The 24,135-nt window shown below is 43.8% G+C and overlaps 1 protein-coding gene across 2 annotated transcripts in view; it reads left to right on the top strand.

Moving 5' to 3' along the window:
* BCKDHB (branched chain keto acid dehydrogenase E1 subunit beta) overlaps positions 1-24,135 on the top strand; it is a 414,901-nt gene that overhangs the window by 59,716 nt on the left and 331,050 nt on the right. For both annotated transcript variants that reach the window (XM_033939509.1, XM_033939510.1), the window contains exons 4-6: positions 510-643; positions 17,468-17,623; positions 23,974-24,082. In XM_033939509.1, coding sequence (XP_033795400.1) covers positions 510-643; positions 17,468-17,623; positions 23,974-24,082 — 399 coding nt within the window. The remainder of the gene's footprint in view (positions 1-509; positions 644-17,467; positions 17,624-23,973; positions 24,083-24,135) is intronic.

Below are 24,135 nucleotides of genomic sequence, written 5' to 3'. Positions count from 1 at the left end.
GCAACGCGTTCCACAGCTTAATTATTCTCTAAGTGAAAAAATATTTCCTCCTATTGGTTTTAAAGGTTTTCCCTGTAACTTCATCGAGTGTCCCCTAGTCTTTGTAATTTTTGACGGAGCAAAAAATCGATCCACTTGTACCTGTTCTACTCCACTCAGGATTTTATAGACTTCAATTATATCTCCCCTCAGCCATCTCTTTTCCAAGCTGAAGAGTCCTAACTTTTTTAGTCTTTCCTCATACGAGAGGAGTTCCATCCCCTTTACCATCTTTGTTGCTCTTCTTTGTGTTTTATTTTCCAGGCAAATCTAAGTTTTTAAATTTGCGGGTTCCCAACTGACACATTTAGCATGTTATATTTGATCATGTCATGCTGTAGAGTGGCTTTTGCCTGGATTTCTTTTGCAGTTTATTAGAGCCTTAAATATAGACAAAAAATTTAATATTATTGGCACACTAATAATTCTTAGCTCACTGATAATAAAGTGTTATTTTTTAAAATTTTTAGGTAAAGACAGAGTTTTCAACACTCCTTTATGTGAACAAGGAATTGTGGGATTCGGTATAGGAGTTGCAGTTGCTGGCGCTACATCTATTGCAGAAATACAGTTTGCAGATTATATTTACCCTGCGTTTGATCAGGTTGGTATTATGTCTTCTAAACAAAAGCAGGGAAACATTTTGCAGTTTTTATAGAATGTTCAATTTTCATTTTTACTTTTCTAGCATGCAGTGTTCTAGTATTCTTCTCAAATTTTGTAAATATGAACACCAATGGTACTTGAAAATTCAGATGGCTATGTTCTTTTGTTGGACCTTTGCACCTTAGAAACATATGTGGCCTTTTGAAAATAGGACGTGATTATCAGTGATGTTGTTTTAGCTTATTTTTATCCATGCTAAATGCTGTTTGTTTTACAAAAGAACATAAATTTGCATCTTTTCAAATGTATGATATGGTTGTGCTATATATAGCATCATTATATACTAGAGAATGACATGGTGGATGATACCCGTGCCTAGCCCGCAGAAACAGGGAGTGAAAAAAATAGTATTCACTGTTGGGATGGGGACAAGGCCATTCACCGCCCCATGAAGCGGTGAATGGTCTTGTCTCCGCAGTGAAGGGAACACATGCGGTCATGGATCGCGCAGTCCAGGAGCCACTTCGCCGCATCCCACCATCTCCCTCACCTTATGTGCAGAATTTAATTGTTCTTATCCCCATCGGCACGCTTTCAACAAGTCGCACGTGGCTGATTCTGTTGCATCTTCTCCTCTGACGCAACCGGAAACAGGAAGTTGCTTCAGAGGAGAAGATTCAACTGAAGCAGCTGCACGCACACACGACTTGTTGAAAATGTGCCGCTGAGAGAATAATTAAATTCCACACATAAGGTGAAGGAGAAGGGAGGGAGGGAGGGAGATGTTGGGACACGGTGATCGGGCTGCCGCACTGCGCGATCCGTGAAAGGGAAAGATGCTACGCCAAGTGGATAAAGACAGGAAAGAGAAAGGGGAGGACAGGCAGGTGAGCCAGATGCTGGAAGCAGAGGGAGAAAGAGGGAAAGAAGCTAGATGGGGTTGGAGAGGAGAGAGACACATTGGTGTGGAAGAGGAAGAGGGGAAATCTGGACACAGGAAGGTAACAGAAACAGAGGGAAAATTATGTGCAGGGGGGCATAGGGACAGAGACATAAAGGGGAGATACATGGGGATGGTATATGGACACAGGGGGGGCAATGCTGGACACAGGAAGGAGTATACAGAGACAGAGGGGAGATATTAGAAATGGGGAAAATAGGAATACAGAAGGGAGATGGTTTGTGTGGATGGGATCGGATGGTTTGCGGGGATGGGACGGGGACCGAGCTCGTGGGGATGGAGCGGGGACGGGGACTGAACTCGTGGGGATGGGGATGGGGATGAGGTCATGGAGACAGGGCGGAGACGGGGAAAAAAATTTTCCCCATGTCATTCTCTAATATGTACATCTCTACAGTACAACAAGATGTAAAGGAAAATTACATCAAGTGGTGATTATATGTAAAAAGGAAAGACACTCAATAAAGTAATGTGAAAAGAAAGCACAGATTTAAAGGTCAATGACAGAGACAGATTATGGTATGTGAGCAACTATCAATAGATATTTAGGGCCTGATTGTCTATAGCGCACATACATGGTAGGCATGCAGGTGTGTGGTTGTCAATCAACCGCTAGGTGTGCATTGTAGAATCACACCTACAATTTTGTATGGTACACTGTCAAAAGCACGCAGGACATTAGCATGCCGACAATCCTGCCTCCGACATTTGGGCGCGGGACAAATGCGCGCCGCCGCTTCCGTTGGTTTGAGGCCATCCTGTTTGCATTCTGAGGGGGAGTGTGGGGCACTTACAACTGCTCGCGCTCCCCTGAGGGGGGGTTTGGGGGGACACCCCCCAGTACATTGAAAACTCCCGTTCTCCTTCCCATTTTTGCTCTTCGGAAGTTTTCAGTGTAGTGGGGGTGAGGTTCCTCCCTATCCCCCCTCAGAGCACAAAGGGAAAGGATTGAAAGTGGTGGAAGCGGTGACGCACATTTCTCCTGTGCGCAAATGTCAGGGTGGGATTGTCGGTGCGCCAATTTCCTGCATGCTTTTGACGGGTCGCCATTTTGTATAGGTACATAAGAATATAAGAATAGCCTTACTGGGTCAGACCAATGGTCCATCAAGCCCAGTAGCCCATTCTCACGGTGGCCAATCCAGGTCACTAGTACCTGGCCAAAACCCAAGGAGTAGCAACATTCCAGAGCTGAGATTGTGATGTCATAATGCCTCATTCCACAGTGCCTCAGAGCCAGCCTCATCAGTGATGTTACAATGGCTTGATTGTCCTATACTTGGCACATGTAAGAGCATAATAACCTTACTGGGTCAGACCAATGGTCCATCAAGCCCAGTAGCCCATTCACACAGTGGCCAATCCAGGTCCCTAGTACCTGGCCAAAACCCAAGGAGTAGCAACATTCCATGCAACGTGAAATGTAAACCAGCATTTTGCAGGCCTCCATTTCAGACCCCTACCTTGTGCGTCCAGAGGTGCGTAGCAACGCCTAAGCTCGCATAAGGCAACTTCTGGTGCCTTATGCGAGCTTAGGCGCTGCTATGCATCTTCATACGCCCATTTAGGCGCGTTAGTACAGTGTGCCTAATTTTTTTTTTTAAACATGCTCTACCATTGGCTAGTTAGGTGGTGGTAGTGTGCCTACCACCGCCTAACTTTAGTGCATGCTATAGAGAATCAGGCCCTTAATATATAGAGAAGGAAACTCCAAATTTCAGTCATATTCTTGTGCTTTGTAATTTGGGATGAAAGACGACCAAGTGTGCATGTATTTCTCTTTTTCATATCTGCATAAAATATTAAAAGTTTTGAAACCAATCACATGAATGGTTAACATTGAGCAATGGCTTTTCTGCCAGCTAGTAGGAGATATTATGATAATCTGTTACAGGGTGCAACAGTTTGTTTGCCAGATCACCAGCTGCAAGTAAAGAATAATGGCTTAAGAGAGAAATAAATTTCTTATAAATGTTCAACATCTGCCCAGAAAACTACTTTATGTCGTGTAGTCTAACTGCCAACAGATAAGAACTGTCAACCAAGAACTGTCCCAATGTACCCAGGCCCCCCACCTCCTGTACTTTATATCTATTGTCGGTATGACCCAGGACAAAACCCTCGGACACTACAGCAGAACGGAACTTTGGAGTAATCATTAGCAAAGACATGAAGTCTGCCAATCAAGTGGAGAAAGCTTCATCCAAGGCTAGACAAATGATGGGTTGTATCCGAAGAAGCTTCGTCAGCCGGAAGACAGAATTATAATGCCGTTGTACAAATCCATGGTGAGACTTCATCTTGAATATTGTGTACAATTCTGGAGACTGCATTATCAAAAAGATGTGCAGAGAATGGAGTCGGTTCAGCGAATGGCCACCAGGATGGTCTCAGGACTCAAGGATCTCCCGTATGAGGAAAGGCTGGGTAAGTTGCAGCTATACTCACTCGAGGAGCGTAGAGAGAGGGGAGACATGATTGAGACGTTCAAATATGTCACGGGCCGTATTGAGGTAGAAGAGGATATCTTTTTTCTTAAAGAACCTACAGCGACAAGAGGACATCCGTTGAAACTCAGGGGTAGGAGATTTCATAGTGACACCAGGAAGTACTTCGTCACCGAAAGGGTGGTTGATCATTGGAATAGTCTTCCACTGCAGGTAATTCAGGCCAGCAGCATGCTGGACTTTAAGAGAAAATGGGATAAGCATGTGGGATCACTTCAGGGAAGAATTTAGGGGGTGGGTCATTAGAGTGGGCAGACTTGTTGGTCCATGGCCCTTTTCTGCCGTCATCTTCTATGTTTCTATGTAACATAAAATGTTGCCGCTGTTGGGTCAGACCGATGGTCCATCGTGCCCAACAGTCCACTCCCGAGGCAGCCCCCTGGTCAAAGACCACTGCCCTGAGACCAGCTCTACTTGCATACGTTCCAGTTCAGCAGGAACTTGTCCAACTTTGTCTTGAATCCCTGGAGGGTGTTTTCCCCTATAACAGACTCTGGAAGAGCGTTCCAGTTTTCTACCACTCTGGGTGAAGAAGAACTTCCTTACGTTTGTACGGCATCTATCCCCTTTCAACTTTAGAGAGTGCCCTCTCGTTCTCTCTACCTTGGAGAGGGTGAACAACCTGTCTCTATATACTAAGTCTATTCCTTTCATTATCTTGAATGTTTCGATCATGTCCCCTCTCAGTCTCCTCTTTTCAAGGGAGAAGAGGCCCAGTTTCTCCAATCTCTCACTGTACAGCAACTCCTCCAGTCTCTTTACCATTTAAGTCGTTCTTCTCTGGACTCTTTTGAGTAGTACCGTGTCTTTCTTCATATACGGCAACCAGTGCTGGATGTAGTATTCCAGGTGAGGGCATACCATGGCCCGGTGCCAGAAAAAAGAGAGGTGTTGCCATAGAATCTGGAAAATGAGACCCAATAGTTCAGATACCAAATCTAAGTGATTAGTGGTATGACACAGTCACTTGAAGACTCTCATGGTATCACTCTGAGTCCCTTCTACTCTGAGCCTTCGTGCAGGGGCACTGGTCCTGACCATTGCTTTCAAAGAGGCAAGCCCTAGGGGAGAAAAACAGGCTGCTCCACCAGTAGGAAGAAATTTGGACACACCTTCCTGTGTACTTTGCCTCCCCACTTTTGCCTGTAGCTGAAAGTGCACGTTCTGTGAAACCTGTGCATATAACTGTAGCCAGGGAATAGAGGAAAATGTTCAGTTTGGAGAATTTACCCAGGTAACTGCTTTATTACCCAGGCAGATTCCTTTGAAATTTGTCCTCATACTCTTTCATTCTGTCTATAACCTTTCAGAGGCACCAATATAAATAAAATCAAACAACATGAAATATTGGAATAGAGTGTTTCTTCATTTGCAAGCAATACGACACACACCCTTCTAGATTTATAACCTGCATGGAGCAGCAGATAAAAGACTTGATGGGCTGCAAGAAGAAGTGGGAATAGCAAGGGATAGAGGAGAAAGAGAAAAAGGAAGGGATAAAAAGGAAAATCTGGGTGACCCTATGACATCTTGCATCTTTATTCAAACAATAGTGGGAAGGGTTGACGATGTGGAGCAGGTAGTTAGCTCAGTTTTGCAGGGTACATATGACAGCACTGTTGTTAGGTACCATTGACTCATGCTCAAGTCCTAGTGACTTGATAAATTGTGAATCTAATAAGAAATATGTTTTGTGCTAGTCCAGAAAGGTCATCCAGCGTCATCCCCATGATTGTTTTTAAAGTGTCCAGCCATCTGATTGCAGGTTGCCCTCTTTGCTTGGTTCCTTGGATCTTCCCAAACATGATGATCTCTCTCGTCTGATGGTGTGACCAAAATAAGACTGTCGTAACGTCCTCATTTGGGCTTTGAGTGACATAGCTGGTTTGATCTCTTCCCAAGTCGATTTGTTAGTTCTTCTGGTGGTCCACGGCATGCCTAAAATCCTTCTCCAGCACCAAAGGTCAAATGAGTCAATCTTCTTTCTGTAGTTAAACCCCCCCCCCCCAATAAAAGAAGTTGAATAGAACTAAAAAAAGTTAAAAGCCAATACTTTGTATTTTTTGCTCCATAAGACGCACTTTTTTCCACCCAAAAGTGGATGGAAATGTCGGTGCATCTTATGTAACGAAGATACTTTTTTTTAAACACCCCACCCCCATCCTCTTGTACCTTTTTAAAGACCCACACCAAATACAGCTCTCCCTAGCGTTTGTGAGCACCCGGCTGTCTTCTTGGTTCCCACACAGCGTCCTCCGTATTCCCCCCTTTAAATCTAATTAGGCTCATGACAGGCGGGTCCTTACCTCACCTCCAAACTGCTTCCTGCACCCAGTGAGAGAGGTCATCTTTGGCGCTGTAACCGCCACTGAGCTAATTACGGCAGCCTGCAGAGCGAACCTAGCAGGCTGCCGTTGGCCTCAGAAGCACGTTGCCTCTGCCGCGGTCCCGCCCCTGATGTCAGAGAAGGGGCGGGACCACAGTAGAGGAAATGTGCTTCGGAGGCCAACGGCAGCCTGCTAGGTTCACTCTGCAGGCTGCCATAATTAGCTCAGCGGCAGTTACAGCGCCAAAGATGACCTCTCAACAGAAAAGGAGAGCTGTGTCTTCCCAATCTCTTGCCCCAGGTAGCGAGCAAGAAGAGCAACTGTTGGGGAGGCGATGAGAGCCTGCCAACTCAACATGAATTCGGACCCGGGCAGAAGCTGCAGCCCTGCACTATGAGGGCTTCTACCAACCATCAAAAATGTTGAAGACAGAAAGTGAAGTAAATTGGAAAACTCTGCAACACAGAAATTCCTTCACTTGTTAGGGTTCAAACATCAAACTTCCAGAAAAGCAACATTGGCTCAATATACAAAAAAATTTTTCTTTCAATAAATGGCAATCAGTCCATCATATTTTACTCATCCTTTATTTGCAGTATAGATTGCTTGCCCCAGGAAGCAGGGAAGGTGCTCATAGTGAGGGCCCTGGCGGGACACTGGATCTGGACAAGACAGGGTGTGGGTGAGAGAGACAGAAAAGGACGGGAAACAGACTTGAAGACAGGGCAGATGCTGGATTAGAGGGGTTAGAGAGGGGAAGACTCAAAATGTTAGCAGAAAGACGATAGAGGGAGAAAACTGAAACAAAGGGAAGGCAGAAGAGAGAGGGGCAGATGTTGGACTTGGGGGGTATATAGAGGGAAGAGAGAGAGAAAGAGTCTGCAGAGAGGTGGAAAGATTCTGGACCAGGGAGGGAGGAAGGAAGAAGAGAGAGAGAAGCAGAGAAAGACCTGGAAGAAAGGAGAACAAATGTTGGACATTGGGGGGGGGGGGGAGTGGTAAGCAGAAGAAAGACAGAGAGAGAGAGAGAGGCCTGGACCAAAGGTAGTGGTAAGTACAAAGGAGAACTGACACTGGATCTGGGGAGGGTCAGCAGAGGGAAAAGAGATAGAGACCTGGACCCAAAGGGGATGGGGCTGGATTGTGAAAGAAATGTTGGATGCAGAGTCAGAAGGAAGTCCAACCAGAAACTAATTAAATCACCAGACAACAAAGGTAGGAAAAATTATTTTATTTTCAATTTATTGATCGAAATGTGTCAGTTTTGAGAATTTATATCTGTTGTGTGTATATAAATAATGAAAGGAAAAAAATTGCATTAATAGGGGAGGGGGGACAGGGTGCAGAGCCTGGCAGGGAGTGAGGGGGACTGGGTGGAAAGCCTGGTATATGTTAGTACACAATTTGGTTTAGAATTTTTTTTTTCTTGTTTTCCTACTCTAAATCTAGGGTGCGTCTTATGGTCAGGTGTGTCTTATGGAGCAAAAAATAAGGTAATTAGAGAAACTAAAATGATCAAAATAGTGCATAATAAAATTTTTACAAATTAGCTGCCTAAATACTTCAAAAACAGATATGTTTTTAGATGTCTCCTACTATTCGCAATCGTTGCATATTCTTCTGGGAAATTGCCAAATAGGTAATATTGCAGTAATCAAGCTGGTTTAGTATAAGAGACTGTACCAAAACTCTAAATGATGAAACATCAAAATGTGCCCTAACAGACCGAAGCTTCCAAAGAGTAAAGAAACCCTTTCTGACCAAAGAGTCCACCTAGTTCTTCATAGTCAAGCCCTGGTCCAGTATTATTCCCAAAACCTTAATGGTAGATAAAATAGGATAGCTGAATTTATTTATATGCAATGATGTTTTAGTATCAAATGGGCTCGGTGAAGCTACAAAAAACTTCGTTTTTTCTGAATTAAGCTTCAGTCTAATTTCAGTCATCCATTTCTCCATTAGACCTAATACTTCTGTTGCTTTAGGAATAACTTCAGAAAGAGAAATAGCAAATGGAATAATGATCGTAAAATCAACTGCATAACTAAACAGCTTTATCCCCAGCTGGGACAATTGCACACCTAATGATGATATATAAACGTTAAAGAGCAATGGAGACAATGGTGAACCTTGCGTAACGCCAGATGAATTATTCCAAAAACCTGAAAGATCATTATTGAAATGAACTTGATAGGTGCGAGACATGAGGAAGCCCCGAAACCATTCTAACACCTCTCCTATAATACCAATAGCATCCAAACATTGCAGCAATTTCCCATGGTCCACTAAATCAAATGCAGAACTCATATCAAATTGCATGATCAAGGCATTACAACCTTTACTAAACAAAAAACGTAAATTGTCCAAAATAGTTGCAATTACTGTCTCGGTACTAAATAAAGGTCTAAAACCAGATTGAGATTCATGCAAGGGAGAAAATTGATCAAGATATTCCATTAGTTTATCAAGATATTCCATTATTCCATTTATCTTGTTAGATTTACTATTCTATCTTTTTCTCTACAATGTAACCACACTGCTTCACTTTCCCTGGTTTTCTACATCTCTCTGGGGCTCCTTCCTTCTCATCTTCTTTCTATTTTTATCTTTAATATATGAATGATCTTTTTTTCTTAGGCGCTTTAGTTTAGATTGTGAGTCCATTCGGGACAGAGAGTGAAGTCCAAAGTGCCCAATTCCCACATGCTGCCTGCCGCTAACTTGGAAGGCTGTCTGTGGCAAAGGAGAGGCTTCCATGTTAGCGGCAGACAACATGTGGAAATTACAGCTGAAGCAAGCCTTACTTAGGGAGAGAATACAGGGGGAGGGAAGGAAGGAAAGATGCTGGCACATGGGGAGGGGAGGGGTGAGAGGAAGGAAAGTTGCAAAGGGGGAGGAGAGGGAGGAAAGATGCTGGCATAAGGGGAGAGGATGGTAGATTTAAGAGGAAGGAAAGATGCTGACACAGGGGAGGGGAGGCAGACATGTATGGTGAGGGAAGAGGGTAAAATGTTGCACCTGTTAATGGAGGGGAGGAAGGGAGAGAGATTTGACCCAGGTCACAAGGCAGGATGAGAGAAATAGTGGACAGTGAAAAAGAAACAGAAATGTTGGATATGGCAGAGAATGATGCATGGGGGAACGTCACAAGGGAAGGATAGAGAGGGGTTTTGGACACGGGAGTAGATGAGAGGAAGGGAGATGGATCCAGGAGCAGAATGGAGTGATGGAGAGATGCCTGGCAATGGGAGTGAGGGAAGTGAATGGAAGAAATGCAGGACCATGGAGGAGAGTGCAAGAGAGAAAATAGAGGGAGATATTAGGCTATAAGGGTGGGGGAGAGGGAGCAGATGCTGGGCTATAAGGGTGGAGAAAGGAAGACCCTGAGAATAGTAGAACGCTGAGGGGGGAGGAGAGGGTAGCAAGGAAATGGATGAGATGATAGATATTGCAGAGGATAAAAAATGGTAATGGGGAGTACATTGAAGATGAAAGGGAATGGAGGGCTGAGGAAGAAATGAGATGGAGAATGGGAGAGAAAATGGAAATTGGGTATCTGACTGAAAAGTGAAAAAGAGGGAAGAAGGATAAGAAAGAGGCAGAAAAAAACTAAAAAGGCAGGTGTAGTGATGGAATAGACAGGAAAGAGGAGAAAAGACAAATAGATAGCAGCCACTTGAAGGAGCATTATCAGATTACAGGAAAGCAGAAAAGAGAAACTGGAAGTAACATGATGGAAAAATAAAATGTTCAGACAACAAAGGTAGAAGAAAAACATTTTATTTTAAATGTTTTAAATTGAATATGGATAATAGCTAAAATATTGCTTAAATTTTGACAAACTTGTAGAATTTGCTAATTTTGCATGTAGAATTTTAAAATATTTTGTGCAGAATTCCATCAGGAGTAACAGTTAAGTCAGGTCTGTACAGGATGTGTAAATATTAGGCATACCAATACAGAGTTATATAAAATAAAAGCATAAGAACATAAGAGTTGCCATACTGGGAGAGACCAAAGGTCCATCAAGCCCAGTATTCTGTTTCCAACTATGATCAATCCAGGTCACAAGTACCTGGTAAGATTCCAAAGAGAAAACCAAATTTTATGCTGCTTATCCTAGGAATAAGCAGTGGATTTTCCCCAAGATATCTTAATAATGGCTTATGGCAGTGTTCTTCAATGAAAGGCCCAGGGCCATGTGGCGGCCCCTGGAGACCTCTTGGGCAGCCCTTGTTGTCATTTTGGCTTTTTTCTACCATGATTTATTTCTCTACCCCTGTTCAAGACAGAAAGGAGAAGTGGATGGGAAGAAGGACCATATGTTTGAAGGCATTTATTAATAGATGAAGAGAATGTATTTGGAAATGCCCACCTGCCTGAGGATACCTGCAATGAAAAATTTGAAGGCAAGCTAATGTGAGAGGATGTCATTGGAATACACTGGTTAGCAGTTTGTGGCCCTGCATGGGAAGATAGTGGGGGGGGGGGGGGGGGGTTTTCCTTATGTTCATTTGGATCCCATGTGACCATGACTTATAAACTAGTGAAGACCACTGGCTTATGGACTTTTCTTTTAGGAAATTATCCAAGCCTTTTTTAAACCCTGCTAAGCTAATTGCTTTCACCACATTCTCCAGAAACAAATTCTAGAGTTTAATTACACACTGAGTAAAGAAATATTCTCTCCAGTTTATTTTAAATCTACTACTTAGTAGCTTCATTGCAAGCCCCTTAGTCCTAGTATTTTTGGATAGCATAAACAAGTGATTCACATCTACCCGTTCCACTCCACTCAGTATTTTATAGACCTCTATGTTATCTCCTCTAAGCCGTCTCTTCTTCAGGCTGAAGAGCTATAGCTGCTTTAGCCTTTCCTCAAAGGGAAGCCATCCCATCCCTGTTATCATTTTGATCGCCCTTCTCTGTAACTTTTCTAATTGTGCAGTATTTGGATGTGATGAGCAGAACTGCACACAGAATCTGAGGTGCGGCCACACCATAGAGCAATAGAAAGACATTATAACATCCTCATGTTTGTTTTCCATTCCTTTCCTGATAATTGGTAACATTCTATTTGCTTTCCTTAATAGAACCCAGGTGCCCAGGTGCCATTGTAGAATATGTCCGTACCATGTGTTCTCGTTCTCTCTCACACACACATTCACACACTCACTCTCACTTTGTAGGGCAGTTTTATAAATTTTACATGTGAACAATGCATTATGAATTTATCCTCAAAATGAGAAAACCCCTAATTGTGTAGTAATACACTTTTTGTTGTTTCACAGAAACCTAATGATTCATTTCTCTGAAAGCATAAACTTAACTTGGGAGTTAAAACTGGGCTGCTTGGCATATGTGTGAAGTGTGTGCTTTCAACTGCTTACTGTTTCACAAAGTACTATCAAGCCGTATCGTTTGCTAAGAATTATAACGCTATAAATCTTTTATTTTTCTTTGATTTGAATTTTTTATGCAAGGAGCTTGTTTGGCGTTCTGTGTGAATCTTGTTATGGCTTCTTGGACATGCTCAGGTTTGAATATTCCAGAAAAAAAACTATAATATGAAGCAGTTGACATACCAGAAATATTGAAATGTATGGTAAAATAAAGATTTCTTAAGTAGATTCCATGAGGGGCAGGAAAACATCCATTTTTTTAAATCGCTAGACGTCCAGATTTCTTTTTTGAAAATGACCTATTTTGACGACTTGGCCCTTAGGACGTCTAACTTTTATGACCATTTTGAATACAAAATTATCCAAGTCAAGTCCATTTGGATGTGGGAGGGACCATCATCTTAATAGACTGGCCACACAGACATGTCAACAGGGCAGTGAGGCACCTTAGGGGGCATTTCTGTGAACTTCACATAAAAGGTGCCAACTACATATTTCACCAGAACCCCCTTTTCTAGTTCAGTAGGAATGTCTGTCTTGAACCCATCTTGACCCGCAGGGTGTGTGTTGAGAGCATCATTTGCATTTTTCTGCTCTACCTCCCTTCTCCCTGGGCTGTCCTTTACCACTCAGTTATTCTCTCTACATGTGAGGTGGTAGGAGCCTTTCTGTTCTGCTTGTGTTTTTTCTTTCTTTCTTTCTTGGGTTTTTATCATCCAGTCAAGAGGCTTCTTGGTGCAGCAGATGCTCCCAGTCTCGTGATATCTTTGGCTGCAGGAGAACACAAAATTTTAGGTCAGAAGTCTGTAGCCAAGGGGTTGCCTGCACTGCAGGGCACTCGCTTGGCCAGTCTGCACTAATAGTTTGGAAGCTCGGGATTGAAACCTTGGGAGCATGGCTTGTCCCAGGTAGAGAATGACACGGGAAAAAAATCTGCCCCCGTCACTACCCCATCACCGGACCACCGTCCCTGCCACCCCCTTCACCGCCCCATCCCCGCCGTCCCCTTCACCGCCTCATCCCCGCAGCATCCACCCTTCCCTTGCCACCTCACCGTTCTTCAGTGGCCCGAGAATCTCCCTCACTCCCCCTTACCTTCGTGGCGTAAAGAAACTTAAGGGAGGGAAGGCGGCCCCTTCCCTCCCTCCGGCCAAATCTATCTTTCTCCCCCTTACCTTCATAGTGCTTTAGAAAAGAAACTGATGCCGGCAAAGCCTGCCTGTGCCACCCTGCAGTCACGTGTGTGTGGGCGGAAGCTTCTCCTCTGACAATTGTCATTTTATAAACACAAATAAAACAGAGCAAGATTCAACAAAACCCATCTCCCCTCCCTTTCACAAATATCCCCTTCACTATTGTGAAAACTGAACAAACCAAATTACTACAGAATGCTACATAGAAAAATCAAGCTAACAGAATACTTTAGTCACACATGGCAAGAATAATGTTAGGGGAGTGCAACTAGGGCAACTGCCCCCTGGTCAGAGAGAGAGCCCTAAGCCAGCTGGAAGCTAAAGAAGCACAGCCTGGACTTTGTGGTCCCCAGTTATGTCTAATACCAGCTCTAGCAGGATACATATTTCAAATCTGAAATATTCTAATCACAAAATATAAAATAAATTTATTTTTTTTCTTTTTGTTGGCTTGTAATTTTATTCTTCAAATCTCAATGGTCTCAGGCTTTGGTTTTAGGTTCCTTCTGTCTTCATTGTGGCATGGCTGGCTCCTGAAGGTAAAATAGGCATAAGAGGAGCTGGGGAGAAGATACCGAGTCTGACATGGGCACAATTTTTTTTACCACAGGAGTAAGACTTTTCACCGCTCCTACGGGGCGATAAAAGGTCTTGTCCCCATTCCTGCGGTAAACCAGTTGCAGATGTCTCCATTCCTGCAGATTTACTGCAGTGACCTGCGGTAAACGGCCCCCGTGTCATTCTCTAATCCCAGGTTCTGTCTGCAGTGGGCTTGAGCGCAGGCTGAAAGTTCCATGGTGGTTTTCCAGGATCAGGGCTGACCGCATTTTCCTTCCCTTGGGGCATGCACGAGTTTCGGTGGGGGGTTGAGGTGTCTGTCCCACTGGAGGAACTGAGAGGCAGTTGGAAGAAGCAGAAAGTCCAGTTTCCAGGTTTGCCTGAGGCAGAGGTTCTCCCCTTCAGTGTTAGCTTAAGCAGCTCCCAGCACAAATTGACAACCCATGAGACAAAATAGAGAGGGGGGTCTCCTGAAGTGTTCTTTTTGGATTAAGGGACAAGAGCCAGTGTCCCCTACACCTGAAATCGCTATTTTTTGACCCCCCCCAGGTCATTTTTAGCACCAGAGTCGCTGCTCTGGCGGCCTTCTTGGATTTCCCAATTTTTGAATAAAAGCCTCTATCTGCCTCAAAACACCTCGATTTTGCTCAAAATCAGGTTAGATGAACTCCTCAGGCCAAGGTACTCTGGATTTATGCCAGATTTGCAGTGAATGGCTTGCCAAAGACCATCTGTGTTCCACGTGCAGCGCAACATGTGAGGAGGGGGGGGGGGTTCTGCAGGCTTAACCTCCCTTAGTCCCCTTAGTGGTTTGGGGTCTCAGATAGTCTGAGTTCCAGGTCAGAACTGAAACATGCCAACAGTGCGACCCTGGCTGCGCCACTACCGGGAAACCCCAGGAGGAGACACAAGAGTGTTCACAGGGTCCCTCTGGGTGTCCTGGTCAGGGTTTTGTTACGGAATTTATTAGCATGATGTATGAAGCATACTTGAATTACAGCGGCCCCATTAATCCCTCGGGGGTCTTGGCAGCTGTAGCTTTGGGGATTTCTCCCATACAGAGTGCATGTACCCCATAGCAAAGCCATGCTCAAGTGATGGAGGGGTCCATTCTGATGAAGATTTGGAGGAGGAGACTTTGGTTTCTATGCTATTACACAGTCGAGGTCCTCATTAGCAGGTGATATAGACTCATGCTTAGAGATTCCAGAGGCTGACCAGATAGCAACCTTAGATCTGGGAGAGGACCCGGCAGTGTGCAGGCTGTTCAAGCCCTTAGCACTCTTAGAGGTAATCACAGAGTTTCTCTTAGAATTAAAGATAGAGCAGTCCCAGTTTTCTATGGCTCAGTGCTCGCTTTTGATGCCAAAATTAGTTTCCAGCTTTCATGTCAACCAGGATATCCGTTTGCCTTCAGGATCAAAGAAGACAGACAAGATCAAGAAATTGCTAGACGTGTGCAGAGTGTTGCTACATTACCTAGAAGTGATTAATGAGATTTGGATGTCAGATTATCTCTTTGTGTTAGTGGGGACTAAATACTGGGGAGAGTGGGCTTTAAAAGCGACCTTTCCAAATGGATTCAAAAGGCCATTTTGTCGGCTTATATCAGGAGCAGTAAGATACCTCTGACTTCCTTGAAGGCCCACTCCACTAGGAGCATAGCTTCCTCCTAGACAGTGTCCAATTAAGTGATTTGTAGAGCGGCCATTTGGTCCTTTCTCCATCCAAAATTTTACAGGGTGGATGCAGCAGCAAGATTGGATACTGGTTTTGGAGTTTCAGTGCTGTCACCAGGCTCATCTGTCCCACCCTTGATTCCAGGGACTGTTTTAATATGTCCCGGTGGTTCAAGACTTGTCGTTCCTATTGAACTAGAAGGGAAGATTATGTACCTACCTTGTTAATCTTCTTTCTAGGAGATAGGAATCATTTCTAGGAGATAGGAATCATCTGACAGGGCAGGCTTCAAGACCGATGTTCCTATCTGCAATTCTGTATTGAACTTGTCTGTAGCACTAGCCAGTTTGCTTCTTCCCTTGGCCTCATGTAAGAGCTGGTATAAGAGAAGCTCACCTATCTCAAGCAAACAAGTGGTATCTGATAGAACCCCATGATTATTAGTGCATGCTGCACTCAAGTAGGTGGCTTGTGTTCCACCTCATTATTGGTTATAAAGTAGTCATCATTGTTAGTGTTATTATTTGTTTCCCGGGGAGAGTCCCCATACCCCTCCCTCTTATGTTTATTCTCCAGGGATGACCACTTGCTGACCATCATGGGAGGAGGGAGGCGGAGCGGAAAAATGTAAATGAGGCTGTCTTCACACACCCTGTGGGTGAAGATGCATAAACCTAGTAGTTCAAGACAGACATTCCTATCTCCTAGAAAGAAGATTAACATAATCTTCCCACACTGTATGTTGAGCCCCCCAGAACTCTCCCAAACCTGACTATACCCATGTGTCTACCACCCCAATAAACCTTATGGCTGCTGGTGTTATCTATATGACAGTACAGTAGGTTTTGGGTTGGTTTTGGTGGGCTCACACTTTCCACCATAAATGTAATGGGTAGAATGGGATATGGGCCTGGATCACCCTCTCTATGGTTTACTTCACCACCCACCAGGCTATTCCAGGCACCTGCTTGCTGCTGTACTAGGATGTCCCATAATATCTGCAGTTGTCATATGTACTGTTTCTGTCTCATTTTGGGGGTGGGGTAGCCGGGCCATGCTTTTATCCCTCCAGTGGTCATCTGGTCAGTTTGGGTATCTTTTAGGCAGAGAATAACACGGTGACAAAATTAATCACCGTCCCCGTCCCCGCGGATAACCGCGGGAAATAATCCCATGTCATTTTCTAGTGTCTATTTCAACCTCAGTCCTTCTACACCAGCATTCTTCAAAGCAAAGCTTGCGGGTCAATGGTTGTGGCCATTCATACTCTGATTCTTATGTAAGCAAAGGATAATGAAGCCATTGTGACATCACTGATGTTATTGGCTCTTAGGCACTGGTGGAATGAGGCATTATGACATCACAATATCTGCTCTGGATACCAGAGACTGTTATTCTGTAGTGTCTGTTTCAACCTCTGTCCTTCTATACCAGCATTCTTCAAAGCAAAGCTTGCGGGTCAGTGGTTGTGGCCATTCATACTCTGATTCTTCCCTCTCTCCTTAAAGAATGACATGAAGATGGTTTCCCGCGGTTATCCGCGGGGACGGGAACGGTGATGCATTTTGTCACCGTGTCATTCTCTACTTTTAGGCACTTAGATGCTTTGAAAAAAGGTCTAGCTCCAAATGTCCAAATGATGCCCTGGATGTCTTAAAAAAAGGTTTGATCATCTGTGCAAGACATCCAAGTTTCCAAGTTTTCCAAGTTTCCAAGTTTATTAAATAGTTTGATTAATCGCCATATCAAAATTCAAGGCGATGTACAAAATAAAACACATAGTTATAAAACGGTTAAACCTGCCCAAAACATGTCCCCTTAACATTTAGACATCCTGGAGAGTGATTGCCCTGCAAGACTTCTAATAACTTGGACATTTTGGCGATTAAAACGTCCATGTGCCATTTTCAAACATCTGCATGTTTTGAAAATGAGCCCCTATGTCTGTTTTCAGTTATTCCTCTTCAAAAAGCTCAAAAAACCAAGTAATCTCTTTACCATTTGAGAATATTTTATAACATGACTTAATCTAATTTCTTTTGGCACAAGTTTCTTTGGCCTGAGGACTAGATATGTATAAACTAAAGAGTGCTGTGGAAACAATTTGTTTCTAAGACTTTAGTCTATATACTAGGAACTTGTGTTGTTGATGTGTATATGGCAATTTTCTAATATTGTCATCCTCTATTTTCAGATTGTCAATGAAGCAGCTAAATATCGATACCGTTCTGGTGACCTTTTTAACTGTGGAAGTCTTACCATTCGAGCTCCTTGGGGATGTGTAGGTCATGGTGCACTATATCATTCCCAGTGTCCAGAATCATTTTTTGCTCACTGTCCAGGAATAAAGGTATAGTATCCCTTTGGGCTTTTCCTGGAAATAATATATGGCCTTGCTTATGATAATGATTCTCAGTTGGTGGGCTGGAATCCAAAAATGGGTTGCAGACGAAGTTTATTTATTTATTCAGTGTTCTATTCTCCCAGGGGAGCTAAGAATGGTTTACATGAATTTATTCAGGTACTCAAGCATTTTTCCCTGTCTGTCCCGGTGGGCTCACAATCTATCTAATATACCTGGGGCAATGGGGGAGATTAAGTGACTTGCCCAGGGCCACAAGAAGTTTGAACCCACAACTTCAGGGTTCTGAAGCTGTAGCTTTAACCACTGTTCCACACTCTTCCCTAAACTTCATTTGCATTTCAGTAATTGAGATTGGGGTTCGACACTCATAGGTGGGAATTTATATTTTCTTAAACGTTTCAAGTTTATTAGACATTTGGTATACCACCCATCTCAGAGTATCTGGGTGGTATACATAAAAATCTTAGGAGTAGTGAGAGCGAGGATAGAATTAGAATGTGGCAGGGTAAGGGGGTGGAACTCCATTGATTAATAGGATATGAGAGAGGGATAAAATAGATAGATACGGTATGTCAGGCTACTATTCCAATTGTACTCAAGGGAGACTGGAAAAGGGAGAGGGAGTGAACTTTATTTCAATGTGTCTATAAATAGATGTCTTCAGTGCAGTTTTGAATCTTTCTAAAGAAGGTTTGTGCAGTGGCATAGTGAGGGTAGGAAGCACTGTCTTCTCCGCCCCACACTGTGCATGTTCGTGCCTTCCCTTCCTTTTAACTTGCTGCCTGTGCTAGCCTTGGCTTTCCCTCTGCTGCCTCTTCCTGGACCTGCAATCAGAGGGAGAGCCAAGGACGGCCCAAGCAGCCCATATGCTGCTCTTGCTGGTGAAGAGTTAGAGGTTTGGCGGGGAAAGGGTGGAGAAGGAGTGGGTTCCACCACCAAGATAGCTCCAAGGATGGTTCACCCCCCCACCCCCTTTACTGCGCCACTGGGTTTGAGGTGAATGTGGGTAGGGAGGGCCTTGAACAGAGAAAATGCTACTTCTTTAAGATTCATATGTTATTTGTCTAGAGGTCTGCTCTGACGAATGAAAGGTGTGTGATGGTAGGTATAGAGTTATCAATTGATTGAGATACAGTAGGGAGTGAAACAGGCAGGTCTTGAATACTAATCAAAGATCTTATAGGTTAATCTGTATTTTATTTAGAGCCAAAGAGTGAATTTAAGTAGTGGAGTAACATGATCAAATTTCTTTGTGCCTGTAATGAGTTTTATTGTAGTGTTTTGGAGGAGCTGGAGACGCTTAAGATTCTTTAGTTGGATGCCCTAATGCAAAGCATTACAGTAGTCTACTTTGTTAATTATAAGAGAATGTATCAATATATTGCAGGCAGACCTTAGGAAACTTAGTAACATAGTAGATGACGGAAGATAAAGACCCAAATGGTCCAGCAAGTCTGCCCAACCTGATTCAATTTAAATTTTTAAATTTTTTTCTTCTTAGCTATTTCTGGGCAAGAATCCAAAGCTCTACCCGGTACTGTGCTTGGGTTCCAACTGCCGAAATCTCCGTCAAAACCTACTCCAGCCATTGAAGCCCTCTCCAGCCCATTCTCACCCAAACGGCCATATACAGACACAGACTGTGCAAGTCTGCCCAGTACTGACCTTAGTTCAATATTTAATATTATTTTCTGATTCTAGATCCTCTGTGGTCATCCCACGCTTCTTTGAACTCAGTCACCATTTTACTCTCCACCACCTCTCTTGAGAGCGCATTCCAGGCATCCACCACCCTCTCCGTAAAGTAGAATTTCCTAACATTGCTCTTGAATCTACCACCCCTCAACCTCAAATTATGTCCTTTAGTTTTACCATTTTCCTTTCTCTGGAAAATATTTTGTTCTACATTAATACCCTTCAAGTATTTGAACGTCTGAATCGTATCTCCCCTGTCTCTCCTTTCCTCTAGGGCAGGGGTGCCCACACTTTTTTATCTTGCGAGCTACTATTAAAATGACTAAGTCAAAATGATCTACCAACAATAAAATTTTTTAAAAAACACAAAGCACACTGTACGCAGAGAAAATGTTAATTATCATTTATATTCGGGGGGGGGGGGAGGTTTTCACAGTGGTCAAGGCAGATGACTTTTAAAATATGCACTGTCACCTTAGTAACAACTATACAAAAATAGACATATATACCCCCTCCCTTTTTACTAAACCACGATAGCAGTTTTTAGTGCAGAGAGCTGCACTGAATGCCCTGCGCTGCTCTCGACGCTCATAGACTCCCTGTGCGAAAATCCGCTACTGCAAAATATAGCCAGCAGATATAAATTCTCAAAATGGACACATTTTGATCACTAATGCATAATCCTTTAAGCTGCTCTGTATACAATCCCTGCTATTGTTATTTTACTGCTCTGTTGTGACATGACCATTACTCGTTGTTTATTCTATGCTTGAAAATAAATAAAACTTTTTTGAACTTTAAAAAAAAAATTTTTTAAATAAAATCATTTCTCCTACCTTTGTTGTCTGGTTATTTTATGAGTCTCTGGTTGCACTTTCTTCTTCTGACTGCATGCAATACTGACATTTTAGACTGGATTTTGGAAGTAAAGGTGCAGCTGAAGGAAAATAGTTTTGCATGGAAGATGATCCAGAGGAAAAGTAAAGATTCACTTTTCAAAGGCATCTACTCTTCTTAAAGCTACTTCACCCCTCTAGACAGGTTTTTCACTTTGGGCAGGGACAAATATATTGGCTAATTGAAAGCAAGCATAGGTAGCTTATTTACTAACTAGTCCAACAGAAGCATGTATTCTGGTAGATTGCCATGGCTGTTCACAACCCAGCAGGGAGAAATGGTGGGGTGTCCTCTGTAGGAGCAGCAAAATATTAGACCCTGTTCTGATGCTTCCTGAATCAGAGCCTGAAACTCAAGGTACCTAATGAAGGACACATTGGTTTTGCAGGGCTTCTCCAACCTGTCTTAGAGACTCCCAAGCACTCTGGTTTTCTGAATGTGCAAAACATCTATTAGCATATACCAGTAGATGCTAAATGGTTAGCTGCACTCTGGAAATGCCGAATTGTCTCTTTCTTCCGGGCTTGCAAATGTCTTGCTGGATGCCTCCGGCTGCTCCTGCAACCCTTGCACAGGCAACCAGAACACCGTACCTCGGGCTGGCTACTTCCATTCGCTTCCTCCTCTACGTGCTGCTCTTCGTCTCTTCCACCGCCAGGTATGGGGGGCTGGGGTGCTCTTCCTCCTGCAAAACCTTTCTTCCCGGCCAGGCTCTTCAATAGAGCCTTAGAGTTGGCAGCAGCTGCTCGAGACATGTGGTAGGCCGTACTCCGGGTGGGGCCTCTATCCCATGGTCCGTCACGAACGGCTCCAAATGCACTTGAGGGGGGTGGAAGCTGGCTTGCCCGGTGCTTCTGTAGTTGCTGCTGGCCTGTTGTGGCGTCGGGGAACAAAGAGAATGCAAAGGCAACGCGAGTCTATCGCGGAGCCCGGGATGGGCTCTGCGATTGACTTGCATTACCTTTGCGATCGACTGGTCAATCGTGATCGATCTTTTGGGCACCCCTGCTCTAGGGTATACATATTCAGGGCTTCCAGTCTCTCCTCATACGTCTTCTGGCGCAAGCCTCCTATCATTTTTGTCGCCCTCCTCTGGATCACTTCAAGTCTTCTTACGTCCTTCGCCAGATACGGTCTCCAAAACTAAACACAATACTCCAAGTGGGGCCTCACCAATGACCTGTACAGAGGCATTAACACCTTCTTCCTTCTACTGGCTACGCCTCTCTTTATACAGCCCAGCATCCTTCTAGCAGCAGCCACTGCCTTGTCACACTGTTTTTTCACCTTTAGATCTTCGGACACTATCACCCCAAGGTCCCTTTCCCCGTTCGTGGAAATTGGAAGACTGGGCATCCAAGTGGCAGATGACATTTAGGCCCGGATTCTGCAAAGTGCGTCCTGATTTTAGGCAGCTGTAGGCATCCTACAGCTGTCTAATCAGCCAATTGTGATGCACATTTTTTTAAAAAAAATGCTCCCCAGGCAGACTGCCAATATTGAAGGCACCTCTGGGAGCCTAGGGAGGCCCGCAAGACTGCCTAAGCTCACCTAAGGGCCTTAGGCGAACCTAGGCGGCTCTACGCCTAGGGAGAGACGCTTACAATGTAGGCCAGCAAAATTCTGGCCTACATTGTAAGTAGACGTGGCCGCTATACTTATCACAGCAAGGGATCTCCCTGCTGTGATAAGTATAGTGGCAGCGGCTGCCTGTCTCTCCCCCTGATCGTCGGCAGGAGGGTGCCCAACCCCTCCTGCCGGAGGACGCCCCTCCCTCCAGACCCTCCCCCCGTACTAATGCCCCCCTACGCTAATACCGCCCCCCGCGCTAATACCCCCCCGATGACCCCCCTAACCTCCCCTCCAACTAACCTCTAAATTGTTGGCTGGCCGGGTCTTGCTGCCGTCCAGCTGTCTGGCCCGCCTCGTTGAAATGAGGCGGGCTCGCCACTTCCTGCCCCATCCCCGCTAAGCCTAAGCATAAGAACATAAGAATTGCCACTGCTGGGTCAGACCAGTGATCCATCATGCCCAGCAGTCCGCTCCCGCATCGGCTCCTAGGTCAAAGACCAGTGCCCTAACTGAGACCGGTCCTACCTGCGTACGTTCCAGTTCAGCAGTAACTTGTCTAACTTTGTCTTGAATCCATGGAGGGTGTTTTCCCCTATAACAGCCTCCGGAAGAGCGTTCCAGTGTTCCACCACTCTCTGGGTGAAGAAGAACTTCCTTTAGTTTGTACAGAATCTATCCCCTTTTAACTTTAGAGAGTGCCCTTTTGTTCTCTCTACCTTGGAGAGGATGAACAACCTGTCTTTATCTACTAAGTCTATTCCTTTCAGTATCTTGAATGTTTTGATCGTGTTCCCTCTCAGTCTCCTCTTCAGCTTGGAAAAGAGATGGCTGAGGGGAGATATGATTGAAGTCTACAAAATCCTGAGTGGAGTAGAATGGGTACAAGTAGATCGATTTTTCACTCTGTCAAAAATTACAAAGACTAGGAGACACTCGATGAAGTTACAGGGAAATACTTTTAAAACCAATAGGAGGAATTTTTTTTTCACTCAGAGAATAGTTAATGTGTAACTTTTTCCTTATATTTGCTTATTTCCTATGGAAGATGAGTAGATTTGTAGATTTTTGGCCTTTCCAAGTCACCGCCTTACCACACCCTATAAATCTGTGTGGTGTGGCTTTCCATGTATAAATAGCAGCTTTTCAAAATTGCAGTTTATATATGTATACAATCTATGTTCATAAATGCTGCTGGGGATGAGATTTGTATACTGCCTTTCTGTGGTTATAATCATAATGGTTTACATATTATATGCACACACAAAGTAAGTACCTATTTATAATATGTAAACTGCTTTGATTGTAACAACAGAAAGATGTTATATCAAATCTCCTTTCCCTTCCCTGTTTACACATGGAGATGCTTCTGAAATGACCCCTATAGCTGTTTAAGGGCTCAACAAAGAAAGTTCATTAAACAATTATCCTCTTTGTATTTAACTGATGCAAAGATATCCCTCAGTTTAGAGTCCAGATATTTTCTCAAAGTCCAAATGATGAAGTCACAACTGTCTTATTTTGGTCATACTGTCAGAAGAGAAAGATCATTGGAGAAGGACATCATGTTTGGGAAGATTGATGGAACCAGGCAAAGATGGCAACCTGCAACTAGATGGCTGGACATGTTGAAAACAACCGATGCTGGAGAACTTTACCGGACTAGCACAAAACTGATTTCTTTTTAGATCTGTAATTCATCAAGTCGCTAGGACTTGAGCATGAGTTGATGACATCTAATTAACTATTTTTTTTCTGGTTTGAAAACTTTAGGTCTTATCTAAAGGTCATTTTCTAATTTTGATAACTAACCCCCCTCCCTCCTTTTACTAAGCTCGGCAGAATGGGCCAGCTAGGTAAATGTTCCGACGCCCATAGGAATTGAATGGGTGTCGGAGCATTTGCCACATGGCACTCAGTTGTCCGGCTTAGTAAAAGGACCTGTAAAATAGTTGATCCCTTGGTTGTGAGGTACCCATCTGCTAATTTGTATCATGAGGAGTATTCTGTGGTATCTGGTTGTTATAATGCACCAGTATCAATGGCTTGGCTGCCTGACTTGAGAGCAAATAGTGTTTTACCCATTCTGCTAAGGATTTACAAAACACTTGTGGTTAGGATTTTGTTTTACACGTGTTTTTCCATGTAATATGACAATTAACTATTTCTTTCAGGTTGTCATTCCGAGAAGCCCTGTCCAGGCTAAAGGACTGCTGCTTTCGTGTATAGAAGATAAAAATCCATGTATATTCTTTGAACCCAAAATACTCTACAGAGCAGCAGGTAGTGTATGTCTATAAACTCATAACAGCAAGATTTAATTTAGATTGTATACT

The sequence above is a fragment of the Geotrypetes seraphini genome, chromosome 3 (assembly GCF_902459505.1).
Source record: "Geotrypetes seraphini chromosome 3, aGeoSer1.1, whole genome shotgun sequence".
In the NCBI taxonomy this organism is placed as follows: Eukaryota; Metazoa; Chordata; class Amphibia; order Gymnophiona; family Dermophiidae; genus Geotrypetes; species Geotrypetes seraphini.
The sequence above is the reverse complement of the archived record's forward strand: the minus strand, read 5'-3'. Positions and strand labels throughout refer to the sequence as shown.